This window comes from Podarcis muralis, chromosome 8 (genome assembly GCF_964188315.1).
Source record: "Podarcis muralis chromosome 8, rPodMur119.hap1.1, whole genome shotgun sequence".
NCBI classification, from domain to species: domain Eukaryota; kingdom Metazoa; phylum Chordata; class Lepidosauria; order Squamata; family Lacertidae; genus Podarcis; species Podarcis muralis.
This window is the reverse complement of record NC_135662.1, coordinates 52,468,332-52,489,369: the sequence shown is the minus strand read 5'-3', so window position 1 is coordinate 52,489,369 and position 21,038 is coordinate 52,468,332. Positions and strand designations below refer to the sequence as shown.

Below are 21,038 nucleotides of genomic sequence, written 5' to 3'. Positions count from 1 at the left end.
CTTCCCTTTCTCTTAGGTCTACAACAGGGGTACCCAATGTGCTTGCCCCTCAAATGTTGCTGGACCTCAACTTCCATCAGCTCCATGTAGCACAACTATTGGCTAAGAATAATGGGAGTTATAGATCTGGAGGGCACAACACTAGCTATTCACCTATCCCAGCTCTATATCTTTGGTAGTTTCTAGCCTGCGGGTGGCGCTGTGGGGACACGGGTGGCACTGTGGGACACGGGTGGCGCTGTGGGTTAAACCACAGAGCCTAGGACTTGCAGATCAGAAGGTCAGCGGTTCGAATCCCCACGACGGGGTGGGCTCCCGTTGCTCGGTCCCTGCTCCTGCCAACCTAGCAGTTCGAAAGCACCTCAAAATGCAAGTAGATAAATAGGTACCGCTCCTGCAGGAAGGTAAACGGTGTTTCCGTGCGCTGCTCTGGTTCACCAGAAGCGGCTTAGTCATGTTGGCCACATGACCCGGAAGCTGTACGCCGGCTCCCTCGGCCAATAAAGCGAGATGAGCGCCGCAACCCCAGAGTCGGCCACGACTGGACCTAATGGTCAGGGATCCCTTTACCTTTACCTTTTAGCCTGCCTAGAAAATGGAAACCTAAAGACTTCTTCGACTAATGAGTAAATTGCATGGTCTTTGTACTTTGGGGTGTTGAGAGCTGGGTATTCTGTTGTTTTTCTGGTGTACCTTTAAAGCCAGCCTGACTTACAACAACTGGATCCTCGAACTCTTAGACTTGCATGTCATCCTTTGCATTTGGCCAGAGGGATAAATGCCTCTATGTATATGCAGAATTCAAACCCCCCAACCCCCACCCACCCCCCAGTATTGTATTGACAGTCAGCCCAAAGCTCCTGTGATAGCATCTGGCACTGTTGAGCACTGACACCGCTCATTTTACAAATTAAGCACTGGCAACACATCCAATGAAGATAAATGATCTTCTGTTCATGCTACATTATCTTGTCGTTTTATTTTATTTTCCCCCATAAGATGTGGTCCTGGTCTGGGCTACCAAAAAGAAGCAATTCAAAACAAACTCTAAACACACGAGAGGACTTTATTTGATCAGTGTCCTGATCCATTCTAACTCTATTGCTTCTTAATAGTGTTTCGGTCATCCAGATATAGCAGTCTTATAGGCTGCTATAGATATGCTTTCATTAATATTCTGGTGATTTACAATGCAAGCTATTGTCTGAAATCATGAATATCACATATAACCATAGCAGATCATGCACAAACAGCCAATGTGGATGCATCCTATAAAATTCTGTTTGGCTGACCCACTGCAAAACCCCCTGACTTTTGGCAGACTGCTAAAGCAATTATCTTCAAATATTCATTGAAAAATAAGTGCCTTTTTATAGCTATAATAATATTCCTTTGATGCTTATTTGTACTATTATTGTGTGAAGTATAAATATAATTAATAACATGTTTAATGCAGAAATCATGACCGGGTAATTGATATTTTATGCAGAAAAGAATGCTGATAATAAATTCAATTAAAGCTCCCTTCTGCTATGAATTGTGTCAGGTGGCATCATGTGTAGAAAGGGGTCCCACCACTGGCTCCACCTCCAAAATTATGCAGCTTTTAGGCTCCACTGAAATATTCACACATTAGGTGCAGAACTCTGTAGAATGTGCAGGTTTCTAGCTTGGGTGCAGGTCTCTGTATAGGCACTTTCCCCATGAGACAGCCCCACCTAAAATGTGGAAGTCAGGGATGAGGATGAAATGTGGGAGAAGTATTTGCTACAGCTCAAACTACCCCCTGCCGAAATGCTTGAACTAAGTAACTAAGTATCATACCTTATTTTCCCCCAGCAGTTCACTGTATGGTATCTTGAGATCTCCACACAGATGAATTGCAGGCCATTTACTTTTTCTGTCCAGAAGATCTTGAAGATCCTTCATCTTGGCCTTTAATCTTCTGTTGTCTATACCCAGTTCTTGATTTTCTATTTCAAGGTTTTTTCTTCTTTCCCATACTGATGTACTTTCAGGCTGTGGTATTTCCATCTGGAAAATGGGAGAGGAAGATGGCAGAATCTGTGAAGACAAGAACCCTTTTCCTGGAAAAGACACACAGCTGTAGGCAAATTAAACTTGTGGGCCCATGCTACTATTATTTAGGCAAATTAATCCAGGGTTCTTAATATGCTTGAGATGTCAAACAGCTATGACATACAGAACAGCTCCCAGAATTCTGCTGGGATTTATGCATGGAGCTCCTAGCTCCTTATATACTGTTACATGTCTTTATGCTATATGGTTTATTTATATATATATATATAACCTGAGCCTACAGTGTAGGGCTTCAAAGCATTACACTGCAAGAGAATCCCATCTCTCCCACTGCTGCAGGCTCCCAATTCAAAGCAGGTGGTCCACATTGTGCTCTGGCCCCACTCTCTCACTTGCTTTCAACAGACCGATACCTTTCCCCCTTGATCATGCCACAGAAAGCTGAAATCCTAAAACTTCCTCCTAACAAAATTTCTAGCCTTGTCTACTGACTACCAATCTCAGAGCTCAGGGTGGAGCTCCACCCATTTGCGCAGAGAGTCTCTGCTTTGCTGATGGCCCATCTCCTTGTCTTTGTTCTCTGTTAATGTCCTATCTGTCAGGTGATATTCTAACAAGGGAAGATGAATCCACCTACTAAGAGTCTGACTTCCAGTTTAATTCTACAAGCATTAAATAAATTCTAACACCTATTAAATCCATAAATTATAGGTGTCTTGAACCCACAAACTCATAACAATAGAGAAAGACATCCATACTGTCTTTTCGTAACTTGATACCAAGGGTCATACAGAAGAAAAGAAGAAGTATCTGAAGCCAGGTTTGTTGATTTCTTAGACTAACTTGCATTTTTCATTGTTCATACTATCAACACAAAAGTATAGAAGATGTAAGCTCTGGTAAAACCCAGGATATATATATATATATATATATATATATATATATATATATATATATATATATATATATATATATACACACAGTGTGTGATTATATATATATATATATATATATATATATATATATATATGCAGGTTTTGGTGTCCTCGGGTGTCTTCCCGTGTAAAAGTTGGGGTGTCTAGGCGACGTTTCGACGAGGTCTCACTCGTCATCTTCAGGCTGGTGCTTTCGGCTTCTTGTTACTGGAACAGAGCAGGATCTCAGTGTTTGAGTTCCTATAAATACTGTTGAGGGGTGTGGTGTATAGCCTCCAATGTTCTGGGCCGAGAGGAAGTTCCCAGGCTAGTGTGCCTTTTCTTCTTTTGTTCCTTAGTTGCTTGAGGGATATCTTGAGTGATTTCTTGAGTGATATCCTGAGTACCACTTAGGTGGGTCATTAGGTGTGGATTAGTTGCTAAAGCCTTTGTGTCTTGACCTCTTGAACTTTGTGAAGAGTTTTTCTGAGAAGATGGCTGTAGTTGTGCTCTGGCTTGGCTTCGTGTATAGGGGCGAGCTGTGGTTTTGTGGCCTGTGCCGGGATTGCAGGGGGGTGCAGCATCCGGAGGTGCCATCATGGTTTGGCTACTGGATGGTGTCTGTAATTTATCTGTGGAGAGGGTCTGGGTTTGGGTCTGGTGTGGTTGATTGGTGATGGCGTTCTGTGTGCCTCTGGATCTGGTGTCAGTTTTTGTGGGGAGGGCTAATTTCCAGATGTCTGGCAAGCGGGATGTGTCGTCACGCTTGTTCATGTTGTGAGGGTGTTTCTCTATCTCGATGGCTTCCATGATTATTCTCTTGTGGTGATGTTCCATGTTAGAGAGTCTTGCCAGACATCTGGAAATTAGCCCTCCCCACAAAAACTGACACCAGATCCAGAGGCACACAGAACGCCATCACCAATCAACCACACCAGACCCAAACCCAGACCCTCTCCACAGATAAATTACAGACACCATCCAGTAGCCAAACCATGATGGCACCTCCGGATGCTGCACCCCCCTGCAATCCCTACACAGATCTGGCTGGCACAGGCCACAAAACCACAGCTCGCCCCTATACACGAAGCCAAGCCAGAGCACAACTACAGCCATCTTCTCAGAAAAACTCTTCACAAAGTTCAAGAGGTCAAGACACAAAGGCTTTAGCAACTAATCCACACCTAATGACCCACCTAAGTGGTACTCAGGATATCACTCAAGAAATCACTCAAGATATCCCTCAAGCAACTAAGGAACAAAAGAAGAAAAGGCACACTAGCCTGGGAACTTCCTCTCGGCCCAGAACATTGGAGGCTATACACCACACCCCTCAACAGTATTTATAGGAACTCAAACACTGAGATCCTGCTCTGTTCCAGTAACAAGAAGCCGAAAGCACCAGCCTGAAGATGACGAGTGAGACCTCGTCGAAACGTCGCCTAGACACCCCAACTTTTACACGGGAAGACACCCGAGGACACCAAAACCTGCATACCTATACCCGTGAAAATCTACGAAAGCATATATATATATATATATATATATATATATATATATATATATCCCTGCCTTTCCAATTTATTTTTAGATGAAGACTAGTTTGGTGGCAAAGAGCAACCATTTAAAAAACAACAACCTATTGCTCACTAGTTATGGCTAGTCGAAGACATCGATGGAGATGTTAGGAAACAAGGTAGGAAATGAAAAACAGTCTTGTCAACTCATTAGTCCGTGTGATCTGTGGATCCTTTGAAAATATAAGTACTGCAACATGAGGAGTACTCAGATAAAGCTTCTCACACCTTAAAAACATTCCAGAGGGACATTGCAGCTAGCAATGGACAACTGCCATTTTGGATTTTCCTCATTTTCTCATTTTTCCAATCTTATTTTTTGCAACACTTTATAATATTTTTTCCCTTAAAGCCCTTACGGAAATTCACCAGCATTTCTTCTAATATATTCATTTTTATGCAATGTTACCTAATGCACATATTTTTACAAGCAATGTCCCCATTTTCTGTGTTATTTTCACTAATATATATGTGTTTTGTGCATATTTTGGGGTTGGAGAACTGAATTGCATAATTTGGAGAAGTGAGAATTTTGAAGGCTAATGATTGAATCTGGAAGACTGCTTTTCATAAAAAGCAAACAGAACTAGCAGACAAATATTACCAACATCTGCTGTAGAATGCTTAGTTTGGTCCTCAATTGCCATCCTAAGCAATTCATCTTTCTGCAATGCTGACTAATCAATGTAATGTTTATTCTTCACTGGATTCAGGAAAGGAAAGAAATTACAAAAGCACCCAAGAGTGAATTCCAGCCAAACTATTAGGCAGGTAGGACTGCCTGACACAGATATGAGGTAAAAAGGCAAGTATATTTATCCTGGACATCTGAGAAATTTCAGTTCACATATCCAAAAAATTTACTTGAATAAAAAGATTTTTTTCTATTAAATGGATTTTTTTCTATTAAATGGATTGCTTTTCTTCAGTTTGAAGACTGCATTGCAATAAAGTAAATACCTAAAAGAATGTGGGGACTATATCTTTGTGTAGTCCCCACAGAACAAAACACACAGAAAACACAAAGATTGGCCTAGTATTTGTGTGCAAGCTTTGATATGATACAGAACTCTTTCGAAGGCTATATGTTTGGGAACATTTCAAAATGTTCCAAAGACATGTTCTACTTATCCAGGCTTCCTCAACCTTAGCCCTCCAGATGTTTTTGGCCTACGACTCCCATGATCCCTAGCTAGCAGGACCAGTGGTCAGGGATGATGAGAATTGTAATCTTAAAACATCTGGAGGGCCGAGGATAAGGAAGCCTGTACTTATCTATTACATTAAGGCTTTTCTTCATTTTTTGATTGGAGAGAGGACATTTTACTTATTACTGTAGCTGAGGCATGGTTCTTCAGACTGTAAAACGATGCCTGCTAATAATAATTTAATAGAACTGTTGTGATTAATACGCAGTAGCTTGCTTACCTTTTTATATTTCCAAGTACTTTACCCCCAGGCAAGCTCACTCCTAATATCTGAGGGGAATAATGCCTTGGGGGAGTGGGGAGAGACTAAGATTTCGTTCAGAAGTGGGGAATATTGCATTAGCATCTTCATCTTGCTTTCATTTCAAACTGCAGTAGCGGTTGCTTTCTGGAACTATGGCTTTCTGACCAATATACTAGCACATCATGCTAAATTTCAGTCACACCCGTGAGTGTGCTGTGACACACAACAAATGTCATTGGGCGATGTCGCTACTCTCTCACCCTTTCCATATGTGTGTGCTTCTTTTCCCTGTATGCTTTCTCCCATAAAATAGGCAGGAAAGAACTGTATGCTGGTCTACTCCCCCTAATTTTGTCACTTTACCCCCGCGGTTTTCTGGGTTAATGGATTTGCAAATGATTTTTTCCCCTGGAAGCAATTAACACGGAAATGAGCTCTCAACTTCCTCTAGATTCCCAGAAGTGAGATTTACATTGTGTGAAAGCTCAAATATAATGTGGAAATTAAGACTTAGGGCAGGCACCCCAAACTTGGCCCGCCAGATGTTTTGGGACTACAACTCCCATCATCCCTAGCTAACAGGACCAGTGGTCAGGGATGATGGGAATTGTAGTCCTAAAACATCTCGAGGGCCGAGTTTGGGGATGCCCCAAATAAATTGCTGTGTGAACACAACCTAGGAACAGAAGGTGGTGGGAGAAACATAGGAAACTGCCTCTTAGTGAGTTTGACTATTGGTTCATCTAGCTCAGTAATGCCTACCTTGATTGTCAATGACTCTCCAAAGTTTTAGACTGAGGCCCCTCTCAGCTCTGCCTGAAGTTGCCTAGAACCCTCTTGCAAACAAAGCAGATGCTCTATCACTGAGCTATGACCATTCCCCAAAGGAAAGGTTCCATTCTCCTCATCCCTGTGACCCTTTTGTTCTATAACTGTCTCTTGCTTTATACATAATTAGGGCAGTTTTTAAACAAATGACTGCAATTGTCATGCATGCTTTGAACCATAACCACTTGTGGGAACAATTCTCTTAGTGTGTGTGTGTGTGTGTGTGTGTGTGTGTGTGTGTGTATTCTTTTTACTACTTTACATCATACAGAAGCCTATTCACAGCAGAGGAGGTTAGTTATTATCAATTTACTATGTTTCTGGGGAAAATTTTACTCTGATAATCTCTACTGAAAAGTCCATTTTTAACGCTCACCCTCTTTTTCTTCATAAACAAGCAACCCAAAAATGACCTAAAGACTTCCTACACCAGGGGGTCATGAATCCTTGTTAAAGACAACAGAGCGGTGCCTCAGGCTATCCTGAACAACTACTGGCAAAACAGCTGTTTTAAATTTAAAGAGCTCAACAAGGACAAAATAAAATCAATACAAGACTATTAGTGTTCAAAAGAGCTATGCTACAATTGCACAGGTTTTAAATGAGAGCAGAGCAGTCATATATGGTTTGCAGTTTGAAACAATAGTTTCTGAGGTATCCTGACTATACATTGACGACAGGTTGCATAGAGCAAATGACATCCAGAGAGCATTTTAATACCATTATGCCCTTGATAAGCAGATCTGATCATCCACACTACTCATTTTATCTCATGTTTTGCCTCCCTTAAGACTTTCCCACCAGCCTATTACCAGTTTCCCATTTCCAGGTTCATAAACACGCAAGCAAGCTTTTGGCAGTAAACTAATACAATGGTTTCATCATGTTAAAATGTCTGAAAACAGCTGCTGTTGAAAATATACTGTCTGGGATGCCCAGGTGCGATCCTGTAAATCAGGCATGTCCAACAGGTAGATCGCAATCTACTGGCAGATCGCGGGGTGCTCCTGGTAGATCTCTGGCCCCTCAGCAATCTCCCCCTCCCAAATAAAGCTCGACAAATTTGGTCTGACAATGGGTAGATCACTGCCAGTTTTTTTTTTATACTGTGAGTACTGTAGATCGTAGTCTATTGGGAGCTGGACGTCCCTGCTGTAAATGAATGCTACTATTTCATTGTAGGCTCCAGCTTACAGAAGGGCAAAGTCTTACCTATTATCCCATCCCTACTGAACTAGACACCAACTCCCACGCTGCTTCAAATGGTCTCCCATTCTTGTTCAGAAAGTTCAAGTTCAAGTTCAAGTTTTATTGCGGCAAAGGCCAGTAACACTAAACACCACAAGATCAAACAAAAAGAAATCAACAACAACATCAGAAAAAAAAGGATTACACAAGGGAACTTCGCAGTGTGCCATTCAACAGAAGCGATTTACGCTTCCTGATTACTAAAGTGCAAAATTTGGCCACCTCATATGATATTAAGCTTGAGGAATCTTCCAGAAGGTATTTTCGTAGGAATTCGGGAGAGGATTCCAAATAGTGTTGTAAGGGTATAAATTTTGATAAAAGCGGCAAAATAAGTTGAACTCGTTCTTCACTATAAAGTTTGCAAAATAGAAGGATGTGTGTGACAGATTCTACCTTATTAGACATACAGGGGCAGAGACGTGCATGCATTGGTACCCGCGTGAATTTGCCGTACAGCACTGCTGAGGGCATTGTCTCAAAACGGGCTCTAGAGAAAGCCCATCTATAAGCTTCGTTAGTGATGTTAGTTAAGTAAGGGGCAGCTGCAAAATTAGGGCAAGCTTTTAAACATCTATACGCCTCCGGGAGTAGGGTGTCTTCTTGTTGTAATTCGACATCGTAAAGTCTCTGAATGATAATTGCTTTTGCCTTGTTCAGAGCTCCAATAAAAAGATTTTCAGGGTTTAGGCCAATTTGTTTGATCTTATTAGTTATTTGCATAAGCCAAGGAGGATAGGGAACTGCGGCCAGGAAGCAAGGTAACAGTCCCTTAGGCTTGTAATGGATTTTCAGCCAGAGGGATGTTGCTTGCTCCCAGACTTTTAATTCCACTCTGGGCAGTCCTGCCTCTTGCCTTAGGACTGCATTAGGTGTACACTTTGGGGTAGCAAATAATGATCTTAAGAATTTTGATTGTACTGTTTCAAGGGTCTTAAGGTTGGCAGAGGGGCTAATTTGAGAGCCATACAGGAGTTGGGCTAAAGATTTTGCCTGAAAAAACTTTTAGGGCCATCGGGAGGAAGCCAGCTCCTTTCCTTCTGAATAATCTAAGGATGGCATTTGTACTTCTTTCTGCTGATATAGCTGATGTGGTCAGGTGTGTTGACAATTTGGCATTATAAGAGAAAGTAATGCCTAAGTATTGGAAGGTCTTAGTCTGTTCAATGGCGTTTCCCTTTACGCTCCAATTATCTTTCCTGAAGGAGCGGTTAAAATGTACAATTTTGGTTTTGGCAAAATTAATTGTCAACAGTTCAGTGTTACATTGGTCACTAAACTTTCCTAAGGCACGTTTCAGACCCACTTTGGTTTGAGAGAGAAGAACAGCGTCATCCGCATACATTAAAACAGGTACTTTTCTGCCGTTAGAGAACACGGGGGGGGGGGGGGGGTTTCGATTTCACGGCAACATGTGATCAGGGAGTTAACATAGATGTTAAATAAAAATGGGGCTAATAAGCATCCTTGTCTAACACCTCTTTGGACTGGGATTTCTCTAGAGAGTCTGCCGTCCTGTGCGAGTCTTATCTGGAGGGTATTGTTCTCATGAAGCTTAATCATCAGAAGTAATAACCTTCTGTTGATACCCATATTGGCCAATTTGGCCCAGAGCCTACCCCTGGATACAGAATCAAATGCTGCCTTTAGGTCCACAAAGGCCGCATACAATGACTTTTTCCAATGTTTCACATACTTATAGACAAAATAATCTAACACTAAGCAGTGATCTATGGTGGAACGTCCAGATGTAAACCCTGCCTGTTCAATTTCTAGCAAGTCATTATGATCTAACCATTCACATAATTTTAGGCATAGATGTTTTGTATAAAGTTTGCAGATCACATTCAGAAGACTAATTGGTCTATAATTAGATGGATCAGAGGGGTTGCCCTTTTTAAATATAGGAACAATTATAGCCAGTCCCCAATCTTTAGGGATTTCAGTTGTCTTATCTATATATGAGAATAGATTTGCAAGAACCGGGGCCCACCAGTTTATTTGCGCTTTCAGAAGTTCAGCGACAATGAAATCACTTCCTGGGGCTTTGCCAGATTTCATTTGTAGAATTAACGAAGTGATTTCAGTTTCAGATGTTGGGGGCCATGGTGTATCATTATCTAAGGGGATGTTAAGCAGTGCAGAAGGACGATGTTCCCTAAACAGTACTTTATAGTGCTCTTCCCATGAGTTTGCAGGGATTATTGTGCCCTCATTAGGAGCTTTGGTTTGACTGGAAATAATTTTCCAGAAGTTGGTATTGTCTTTTTCTATTGACGCTTTTATGAGGGCCTGCCAGATGAGAGAGTCTGCGGTTCTTTTTTTCGTTTTTAGTAACTCTTTGTAGTTCTTTTTTTTAAGTTGTAACTCTAATTTGGTGATAGGGTTAGGATTTTGCTGGAAGATCTTAAAGCATTCCCTGAGTATAAGTTTTGCCTGGACGCATTCGCGGTCAAACCATTTTTTGTTGGTAAGGGGCTCATTGTGGTTAGGTCTCCCGAGTCTTGACAATAACGGTTGGAGTTTTCGGATTAAAGTGTTATAATGGTCAATTGGGGAGGTCTCTTCATTGTCGTTGGAAGTCAGATCAGCCCAGAGGAGTTGACCTTCCATTGATTGTGTCCAAATGCTAAAATTGTTATTAACATAAGGGGACCATTTAATTCTGGATCTACCTATTTGTTGTGGAGCATTAGGATCAGGTGTCTGTGGGGCGAGCCCACATCTAGAGGGTTCCCAAAATTCAGTCCTTTTAAGATTTAGGGGTAGATGGTCACTGTTCAGAAAGTACAAGTGATCTACAGGGGGGACTGGCAAAAAAACACCTTTCTTCAGAGACTGTTTTCTGTGGCAACAGTGATAGTTTTTTCTGTCTTCTTTCTCCATGCAGCAGTGCAGAGGGTGTAATTTCCCATCAGGATCAGTTGGAGGCAAGGGAAACATATTAAACCTCCCTTTTCTCCATACTGTCGTCCTGAGGAAAATCACGCCTTGCTGCCTCCCTGTGTGGGGTTTATACACAGTGTGCTGTGGTTGGGTGCTTTTTCACATTAGTGAAAAAGTGAGGGAGAGGAAACACTTTTAAATTTTCTATGAAGATATGCTAGAGAGAGATAAGGATTTGTGGCAAAAGATATCACCATTTTTGGGGGGGGGGAGTTGTCCAGCTTTTTTTAGGGGGGTGCTAGAAAATGCATGTATCGCAAAAGCCACCTATCCATGTATAAGATGAGCCCAAATTTTTAACATACCATAGTTTTTAAGTAAGAAAGCATAATGTTTTACATGGAAAAGTATGGTAAATTTGTCTTTTAGAAATTCCATAGTGGAAACTGTATCTTTAATGATTAGGAGACCATGGTGTCCTAAATGACAAACTTTTCAATAACATTCTTGTGCAGAACTCTATTTTGTAGGGGGGGGGGGACATTTTCTATATGACTGTATTCAAGAACTCACACCTAATCTTAATCTCACAAAACTTAGAATCCTACCTGAACATCTCTACTCTCAAATAGTCATTTTAAAGTTTACACAAAGAAACTAAGGAGGGAAAATGGGTCTCTCAAATTGATTCATCCAAAGAACTTGTACATGGCCCTTCAGTCATGTATATATAAATCATTCTCCACTCTACCTTTTTAAAACCCCTTTTGTAGCAAACTATTCAAAGACGCGGGTGGCGCTGTGGGTAAAACCTCAGTGCCTAGGGATTGCTGATCGTAAGGTCGGCGGTTCGAATCCCCGCGGCGGGGTGAGCTCCCGCCGTTCGGTCCCCTAAGTGCAAGTAGATAAATAGGTACCGCTTTATAGCGGGAAGGTAAACGGCGTTTCCGTGTGCGGCACTGGTGCTGGCTCGCCAGCTGCAGCTTCGTCACACTGGCCACGTGACCCGGAAGTGTCTTCGGACAGCGCTGGCTCCTGGCCTCTTAAGTGAGATGAGCGCGCAACCCTAGAGTCGGATACGACTGGCCCGTATGGGCAGGGGTACCTTTACCTTTACCTTTATTCAAAGACAGAATTTGTTGTTCTCCTTTCCCTCCCTTAATATACTGTATTTTTTGCTGTATAAGACTCACTTTTTCCCTCCTAAAAAGTAAGGGGAAATGTGTGTGCGTCTTATGGAGCAAATGCAGGCTGCGCAGCTATCGCAGAAGCCAGAACAGCAAGAGGGATTGCTGCTTTCACTGCACAGCGATCCCTCTTGCTGTTCTGGCTTCTGAGATTCAGAATATTTTTTTTCTTGTTTTCCTCCTCCAAAAACTAGGTGCGTCTTGTGGTCTGGTGTGTCTTATAGAGCGAAAAATACGGTAAACATTTATTCTAACTCTTCATTTTCTCCAGATTCCCAAAGACAAAAATAACTGAATTTATGAAAATAGTTTTTAAAAACTATTCAACCAACAGTTTTCCAACCAAGATGTACTGAATGTGCTCTTCCAATATGTTTTTTCAGACTCCTAATAGGCTCCCATAGAAACCTTCACCCCTGATATAAATACTACTTACATCCAGGGTCCCATGTGTTCTGCATATATTTAGGAAAGCATATTTAACATAATTCTAAAGGATCTATAAACTTTCGTTGTGTAAACACACACTTCAGAAATATCTAAACATACCTCTGCTTGTAAGTCCCAGATCTTCATAGAGTTCTGAGATTTGGGTCCAGGGTCTTCTTCTAATCCTTCTGTGATTCTTGTTACTTCAGTCTGATGTACATCATTATGTATCCCAAACTGAAAAATAGAAGTTGGCTCATCACTCATCACATGAAAAATTAGGATATCATCTGCAAGCATCATCTGAATGATAGTCTCTAGATGGCCTAATACAGGGGTAAGGAAACAATTTTTTAGCCCTGAAGGGCACATTCTCTTATAGGCAAAAACAGGTTTGCTACATCTCAGTGGTAAACAGCTCCACATGCAAAAGTAAACAGAGCAATGTCTGTGATGCTCACCTTTGCCCAGTAATTAAATTCCAGCCCTATAAAAGCCAGAGGTTTTAGGCACACACCCACCCCACACACATTCTCTGTACTCCTCCGTGACAAGCAAGCAAGAGGCACACTCACAATTCAAGAACGCATTCCAGCTAGGCAAAATCATTCAAGGAGGATGTAGCCAGTAGGTGAGCATATGGTCAGGAGAGAATCGCTAGGATGAAAGAGAGAGGCCTGGAGGACCAACTTTGTTCCTGTGCCTGAGGTTACTCACCCCTGGCTTAAAACATAAAAATATGCTGCTAAATAAACTCACTGGATTGTGACTCTTTATCTTAGCACATGAGCGGGATGATTAGGGAAACAGAAAGGAATGCAACATCACGCTAAGGAGATTGCTCCATCAGCACATGTCTTTCTGCTTGCCTAGTGGAACGATCTCCCCTCTCTTCACCCTGTGCTCTGTTCTGGGGGGTTGTGCCCACTCTCCCAACCTGACCTGTGGAATTATGTGTGAGAGAAGGGGGAAGTCCCATTGTGCTAGCGGGAGTTCTTATGGTGCCTTCTGTAGCACAACAGCTTAGTTGAATCCTGCTCAAAGGCTCTAGCTCCTTCCCTGCATTGCATCTGTCGTCACCCTCCACAACCTGGAGCCTGAATTTCTGAAGGTGGAAGACACTATGAACATGAGGAGGTTTAAAACCTTGTTTTCCAGGGTTTAAAAACACACAAGGAGCTCTCACAAGTGTAGAACACTTAAATTCATACCACCACTGCAAAGCTTAGCATAGGCAAACAGAAAACTCCAATTGTTATAGGCAATTATAGGCTGAAACTATCACAAGGAATCACCCATTCTAATGTCACAGTTAAGCATAAACCAACACTACAACAGAGACAAAGAGAAAATAATGAGTATTTTTTCAAGCACAATTTTATGGAAGGAATGATGATTTGCTGGGCCCATTCTTCTGTTTTGCCTCATTGACTCACAATAGCAAAATCCACATTGATTTTAATGAATGTGGATGGCCCCCTTTGAAAAGAACAGATTGGGAAAGCCAATGAAAAGTGCCAGGAGTGAAACTACTGTATTTTATTGCAAAATACAACATAAGAACAGATGTCAAATGCTTCAATTTGGGGCCTAGCTGTCTAAGATGGGCCAGTATAAAGTATTAGTCCAGAAATGCACTTAGCAATGAAAGAATGAAGTTCCAAAATCCTCTTATCAGTACTGGATTCTTCGTTGTAAAAACTTGTAAAATCAGTGTATTTTTAAATATATATATATATATATATATTTAAAAGCTTTTAGCTTGCTTTGTAAACAAGATTTGCTTCTCAAAGTGGCTCGAGGCCATGTGCAAATAGAAATCCATAAAATCTAACAGTAAAACTAGTTAAAACCATTAAAATATCCAATTCTACCTCAGGAAGATACACGCCAGCATACCACCAAAGTAACCCACCCAGCTCCAAAGAACAGCATCCAGTACCTTAGACTGAGCTCCAAAGGCCATGGTGAAAAGTGGAATCTTTAAGACTCTTTTAAATTTAACAAGGGAGGGGCTTGCCTGAGCTCACATGGAATCAGATTCCATAATTGGAGAGCCAATTGGAGAGTTAAAGTGGGTGAATATTTTCACTTTTCACTCTCTCTTTTTTGGACTGCATAAATACCTGGGTTAGATTAACCATTAAGCAAAATAAGCACATGCTTAGAGCATCAAAGGAAGGAAGGCACCAGAGAAATTTTCCATTGCCAGATTTTTAACGTTAATGGTCACTTTGCTGGTTTAGGAAGCATTGTATACTTGATGCTTGCAATAACAATCCATATCTATCCTGTCATTTGCCGTGAACATTTCTTATTTTTGATGTGTCTACTGCCAAAATAGCTTTGCTCCAATCTGAGGAAATAACGATGTAGCGACAATGTATACACACCCTTAGTCTGTAATCTTGTGTGCACTGACTAAGCCTCATTGAACTTCCAATTGAAGCAAATTCAGGATCAGGCCAATAGGGTGTTACTTCTATGTGATGGAAAGATACTGTGAACATACCCGGAACTGATTTAGTGGGGGTCATGTTATATATGTTATCAGGGATTTCTCATTCCATTCTACTATAATAAAGTTTTCCCACATAGTGAAGAAAAGAATTTCCATCACAGGAAAGCAAAAACCACAATCCAGTGTATCGCCTTGCTTCATCTAGATTGCTTTTGAGAACTTTGCGGATTTAGATTCCACAACTAGGCAGGGAAAGCTGGAGCCCCTGATGTTCATTCCAAATGGGATTTTTAAAGACTCATTAGCATGCTTTTCTAGTAGTTGATTGGATTATGACAGAAGAAACCAGCAGGAGTGGCAGTGGTAATAGATTATACAAACTGTGTTCAAAACCCTATGTAAATGGAAAAAATTGTTTTAGGCAAAGGGATTATAGCAATTATTTCTTCTAATTTAATTTGAAGTCTCCAAAGGGCAGCTGCTTTGGGGCATTCTGAACCAGAAGATCTGACGTAAAAACACGAGCTTTCATCTCTTAATTTGCCTCAATGACATCCTAACTTTGCAGGAAGCAGAAAGAGTCTTTGCTAATTCCCACATGTGTTTCAAGGTTTCGCCACAGATATTTGGTTTACATTTCAAAGGATGGTACCGTGCTTCCATCAAACGCAACGTTTTAATGGTACTTGAAACCGCATTGTATTACTGCTGTTCGTTGCCCCTTTGCTGCAAAGGATGTGAATGTGACAGCGGGGTATGCTTGGTCTTCATGATTTGAAGTTGAGTTTGCTTGTTTATTATTTAAAGGAAGCAACACTTCACTACAATCTTCTTCCTAACATATGGAGCATTGACAGTCATTAGGGAGATTGGTCTGACTCTTGCAAATCTTTCCTCCTATCCAACAGCTGGTGAAAGTACTTTCCTCCCCCCCCCCCTACACACACACTTATTCTGGGCAACAAACGTCCATGTGGAAAAAAGGGTGACAATCTTGAAGTCAGCAGAAATCTAACTTGCAGCTGAGCAAGAATTCTAACAAAGAACAAGCAGGTGGAGGAAAAACTAGGGTGTTTCTGAGCTGCAGATACATAAAAAACACAGGAAAGATTATGGAGGTGTTTGAGATTCCCTGGAGAAATTGCCCTTGTCTTATTGAAACAATTGTTGTTTTTTGCAACAACCCCTCAACCAGAGTCTTGGGAACATGCGGATTGCCCATTGGGGTGGACCTGCTACACTGGGGTGCTGGAAGATGGGTTGGTGATGCTTATGAGAGGGAAAGAGGTGACAAGGTGGTTGGGTCACCACAGTGCAAACACATCAGCAGGAGTGGCATATTGGTTCTGCTGGTGCATTTTCACAACACAGACCTCCCTGCCACATCACCCCTCTTCCTCTCCTCCTCCCCCGTAAGCATCAGTGATCCACCAGCCTGGAAGCTAGCATGGCACCACCTCACCCCCTCCCAGTAAGCAGCAGTAACTCACCTGCTGGGAGGACAGGTAAACACCTCTGCCAGATAATACCTTGTGTTCCTGCTCAGCCTTCTTCAATCTGGTGCCCTCCAGATTTCTTGGACAACTCCCATAAGCCCCAGCCAGTGTGACCAAGGATTAAGAAGGATGAGAGTCATAGTCCAAAACATCTGAAGGCTACCTGATTTGAAGAGGACACTTTGATGGAAATTGGTGTCAATTCCACCCCATTGTTTTGCACAGTTCTTAAAGGAACAGGAACCTTGCCCACTTTTGCATTTGGCCGCACTAATGATTGCCTGGCAAGCCAGGCAAACACATTCATTTCCTGCCCTTTTTTTGTGACAAAAAAAGCCACTGTAAAGAGGCATGGTGTATTGGGAAAACATTTTCAGCAAACATCCTTCAGGGGGAAAAACATCAAATGTCAAATGTGAATGAATTTATCTTTATGAAGAAGATAGAGTTTAACCCTTTTACATTTCTGTTGCTGTTACTATTATTAAACAATCTAAATTACATGATTATTATTATTTTTAAAAAATGGGTTGTTATCTAATGATAGGTCTACTCAAAATAGACATTAAGTTAATGGATATGACTAATTTAGGGCTATTAATTTTAATGGGTCAACTCTGAGGATAACCTTAAGCACAGATCATGTATTACCCACATATCTCACGGTCCCATCTATATCTACCAAGCTGGAAAGAGGTTTCCTCTCTCCTCTTTTAATTTTGCAGAGGAGGAAGCATATAGGTTTTCCATACAATTGCCAGCATACAGCTCCATAAAACATAAAGGCTGAACTAAATCAAGTTGTGCTTTAAATAAGACACAGAGAAAAGATGCTTGAATGTGTCTCTTCCATGCCCTTCTTTTGTTTCAAAGTTGATACAGTTCTGTTTACATTCTAACTTGTTTGATTTTTTCTAAATAAAAGAAATACATAGTTTCAGGAGCTGTATGGAAGAACAAATCTAACTTCTCTTCTTTCTACATACTTAATTAAGCAGGTGTGGATGTATGTTTACATTTGCAGCAGGTGTGGGTACTTATCTGAACACTGTACACAGAATTTCAATGCATGATTGTAGGTTTGTATGTTTACATTCTATTTGCCAAGTGGAGGAGAAAACTGCTTTTAAATTATCACATTACGAAACAGCCGAGGCTTCAAGATGGTGGACCTTTTGCACCCCCTATTGATTCAGTTTCATTCCTTGGTTTCTCAGCTTCAGGAGTTAGCAAGCCCGATTTGATGGCTTTCTAAAAAGTTCTATAATTCACACTGAAGCCTACTGCTGCTCATGGTAGTAAAATAATATTTAACGCAAGCATTGGGAAACTGTGGCCTTCCAAATGTTGATAGACTCCAAACTCCTACCATCAGCCCCAGTTACCATGGTCAAGGGTCAGGGATTATGAAAGTTGTAGTCCAGCAACACCCAAAGGCAGAAGTATAGGGCATGGTAGGGTAGAGATGCTTACCTGACCTCCTGGCAGGTGAGTTACTAAAGATGGTGGGGTGAAACACTGGGAATGGTGGCACAGTGATAATGGACCAGCAAAAGTGCTGGATTTAATTGACTGGTGCATTTGCACTGTAGTGACCTTGCCCCCACCTCGCCCCTCCCCTGCTAGTGACCAGCAGTGGCTCATCGGCCAGGAGGTCAGGGAAGTGTCTGCAACTCACCCCACCCTCCACTACTGTCTGGAGGGTCACCAGTTCCCCACTCCTGCTTTTGTGATAAGACTGAAGGGCCACAATCCAAAGTTCCATGTTAACCTTCTTACTGCATCTCTACCTGTTGCCTTGCCAGTTTCTGCAGAGGGGCACTCAGCTTTCTAGGTAAGCGGAGCATAAAGGGCTACAGTGGGTGGACATGATGCAAGAAAGGATAGGGCTTCTGTCCTGTCCATTTAAACTACAAACACTACAATCATCTCTTTTACACAACTACCAAAGATGCAAGAACCTGCCCCTGGCAACCATTTTGCATCCGGCATCCCTAAGCAGGAAGGAAGGTGGGACTCCAGACACGCAAGAAGCTGCTATGGTCTTCCTGCTGCTTTTGGGGTGTCATCAGTGTAAGATTAAGCCGCCTGCCCCCGGTACTTTAACTGTTCAAGCAGTTATCTCAGGCACTAAGGAGTCTATTAATCTAGGTCAGCGTAACCAATGTAGTGCCCTCCTGATGGCCATGCTAGCTGAAGTTGATGTGAGTTGAACCCCAATAACAGTTTGAACACAGCACATTGGAAACTTCTGATCTAGGTAGACATATAAACTTGAAAATAAATAAATCTACAAAAACCATAATCTCTGAGAACAGGACAGAAAAGAAATACAGTGGAACCTCGGGTTGTGAACGTGATCCATGCGAGAGGCACATTCGCAACCCATAGCGCCATGTCTGCGCACACACAGGTCACGAATCAGTGCTTCTGCGCATGTGCAAAGCGCAATTTAGCGCTTCTGCACATGCATGAGCGCTGAAACCCAGAAGTAACCCGTTCTGGTACTTCCGGGTTCGCATAACCTGTAGACAGCTGTTTATGTGGAATAAAATCTTCCATTAATCTATTGGCAGTGTTTCCATGCTCAAATTATACTTAGATGCAATTTTTTTAATAAACTGGACCATTTTTTTATTGTGTTGGAAGCATCTCCAAAATCTCTTAACATTTTTCTTTACATTGGAATCACCCAATAATTTGATTCTCTCGTCATGTACTACGATGGAGAAATACCCAGGTTGCTTCAAACATAATTTAAAAACCGATTTAACCTTTAACAAGCCATATTGATGTGGATCTTGAAGATGCAATATTCTTTTGGATAAAATGAAGCATCTGAAATCACCCTAAGGAAGCATTATGGTGATTTATAGTTGCACCATACATTTTACAAGCAATTTATCCTGCAGCTGAAAGACCTACTGAACACACATGTCGCATTTCAGAATAATTTCCATCCATCCTTCACATTGATTAAACAAAATCCAGATACACTCTTTCTGTTCAGTCTGATAATTTGCCTTAATTTACCTATGTAACCTAGCTATGTTTTCTATAAGATTAAGAGAAAAATTATTATGGAGAACATACTATATCATCCAGCAATGCAATTACATGTAAGTGCTAATACAAATAGCTATATATTCAAATCACAAATACAGCCTTTCAAAAAAGAAAAGAAAAACCTAACATAAAGCAATTTTATAATGAGCAAATACATTTTCCTGGGAGGGGGAGAACTCATGCTATTGGCAAGAAAGCATTTGCAAGTCTATACTGCTCACCAGTGGTCAGTGAAGGAAGCTGCAAGTTTCTTGGACTAAAATGAACACTGTTCTTAATCATCACTTTCATAGGACTAGCAGAGGACAGACATATATTATAATATCTGGGAACAGCATCTTATTTGCAGGTTAGTGTGTATAAGTTTGCAGCTTTTGATGGATGCTCACATTATTACTATTTTATATATGTACTGCCCTCTCCACCCTATTTCAGAAGGCACGTCAACTCAGACCTGAATTCTAATCAAGGATAATAATATTATAATGAGACTGAACATTGAATATTATGTTTTTATGACTACTAGAAGCTGTGCATTAAGTGCAGTGGGCCCAAGACTGTCTCCCAACTGAGATTAGACAGGCATTCCCCTTCATGCTCATGATTAAGGGCTTTCTTGTTCCAGCAGGTTATTTCAAGGTAGTGTTCAGTTTTATGTTTATTGCTTTATTGTTTCCTTTTGTATGGTTTGTTTTGATGTCTACAGCTTAGAAATGTGAACGATCAATCAGCATATAACTGTCTTAAATAAATGATAGTATATATGAAGGTTTGAAACCTGAGCAAGTTCGCAGGAGAGGCTATATTTCTATAGCAAGATCCTGCTAATTATTTCATAGGTTCTGTTTTAGAGCATTAAAAAGTTTGTTGCCACTAGATTTTCATTATCATTTCATTTTCTATAGCACACAATCAATACACAATTTGCTAAAACTGACCTTCAGCAGGTGCATTAGGTATCATGTATGGAAGTGTAATCCAGTTTACCTTATAGTAGAACCCCATGGGATTGTTGTTGTTGTTGTAGTAGTAGTAGAGCAATATATGTAAAAAGCTGTGTTCAGATGATCATATCTTGGTTTATTACATTTATCTCCCAGCTGTCTTCTGTAAGGGATCCCAATGCAGTGTACATGCGGATCTGAGGCAGTAACTCTGACCTTCTAACTTTGACCCAGACACAGCTTCAGAAGGGTGGTGGACATGTGTTTTTTCAAACCACACCCTGGGAATAATTATTGAATTTTCCATGTTAAATCAGACAGAAGGTGGATTGGAAGCAGGGTAGGGCCTAGTCATAGAAATGTAATAAAACATGGAAGATGTATTCATTTCTACTTCGGCATAACTCAGAATCTGCATCTTAAGTTTGTACGTATGGGAGAGCAAGACAACAAAAGAGAAGAAATTTCATTTATTTTTCAGTTACCCATGGTAACTGCCTTTTGCAACAT

General features: G+C 41.2%; 1 protein-coding gene across 2 annotated transcripts in view; it reads right to left on the bottom strand.

Annotated features, from left to right (window-relative positions):
• The window catches only part of CCDC102B (coiled-coil domain containing 102B), an 88,790-nt gene that overhangs the window by 51,095 nt on the left and 16,657 nt on the right, over window positions 1-21,038 (bottom strand). The window contains exons 5-6 of one of the 2 annotated variants that reach the window (XM_028737443.2): window positions 12,682-12,798; window positions 1,825-2,034 (exon numbers count right to left, since the gene is read on the bottom strand). In XM_028737443.2, coding sequence (XP_028593276.2) covers window positions 1,825-2,034; window positions 12,682-12,798 — 327 coding nt within the window. The remainder of the gene's footprint in view (window positions 1-1,824; window positions 2,035-12,681; window positions 12,799-21,038) is intronic. The other variant, XM_028737444.2, reaches the window with a different exon arrangement.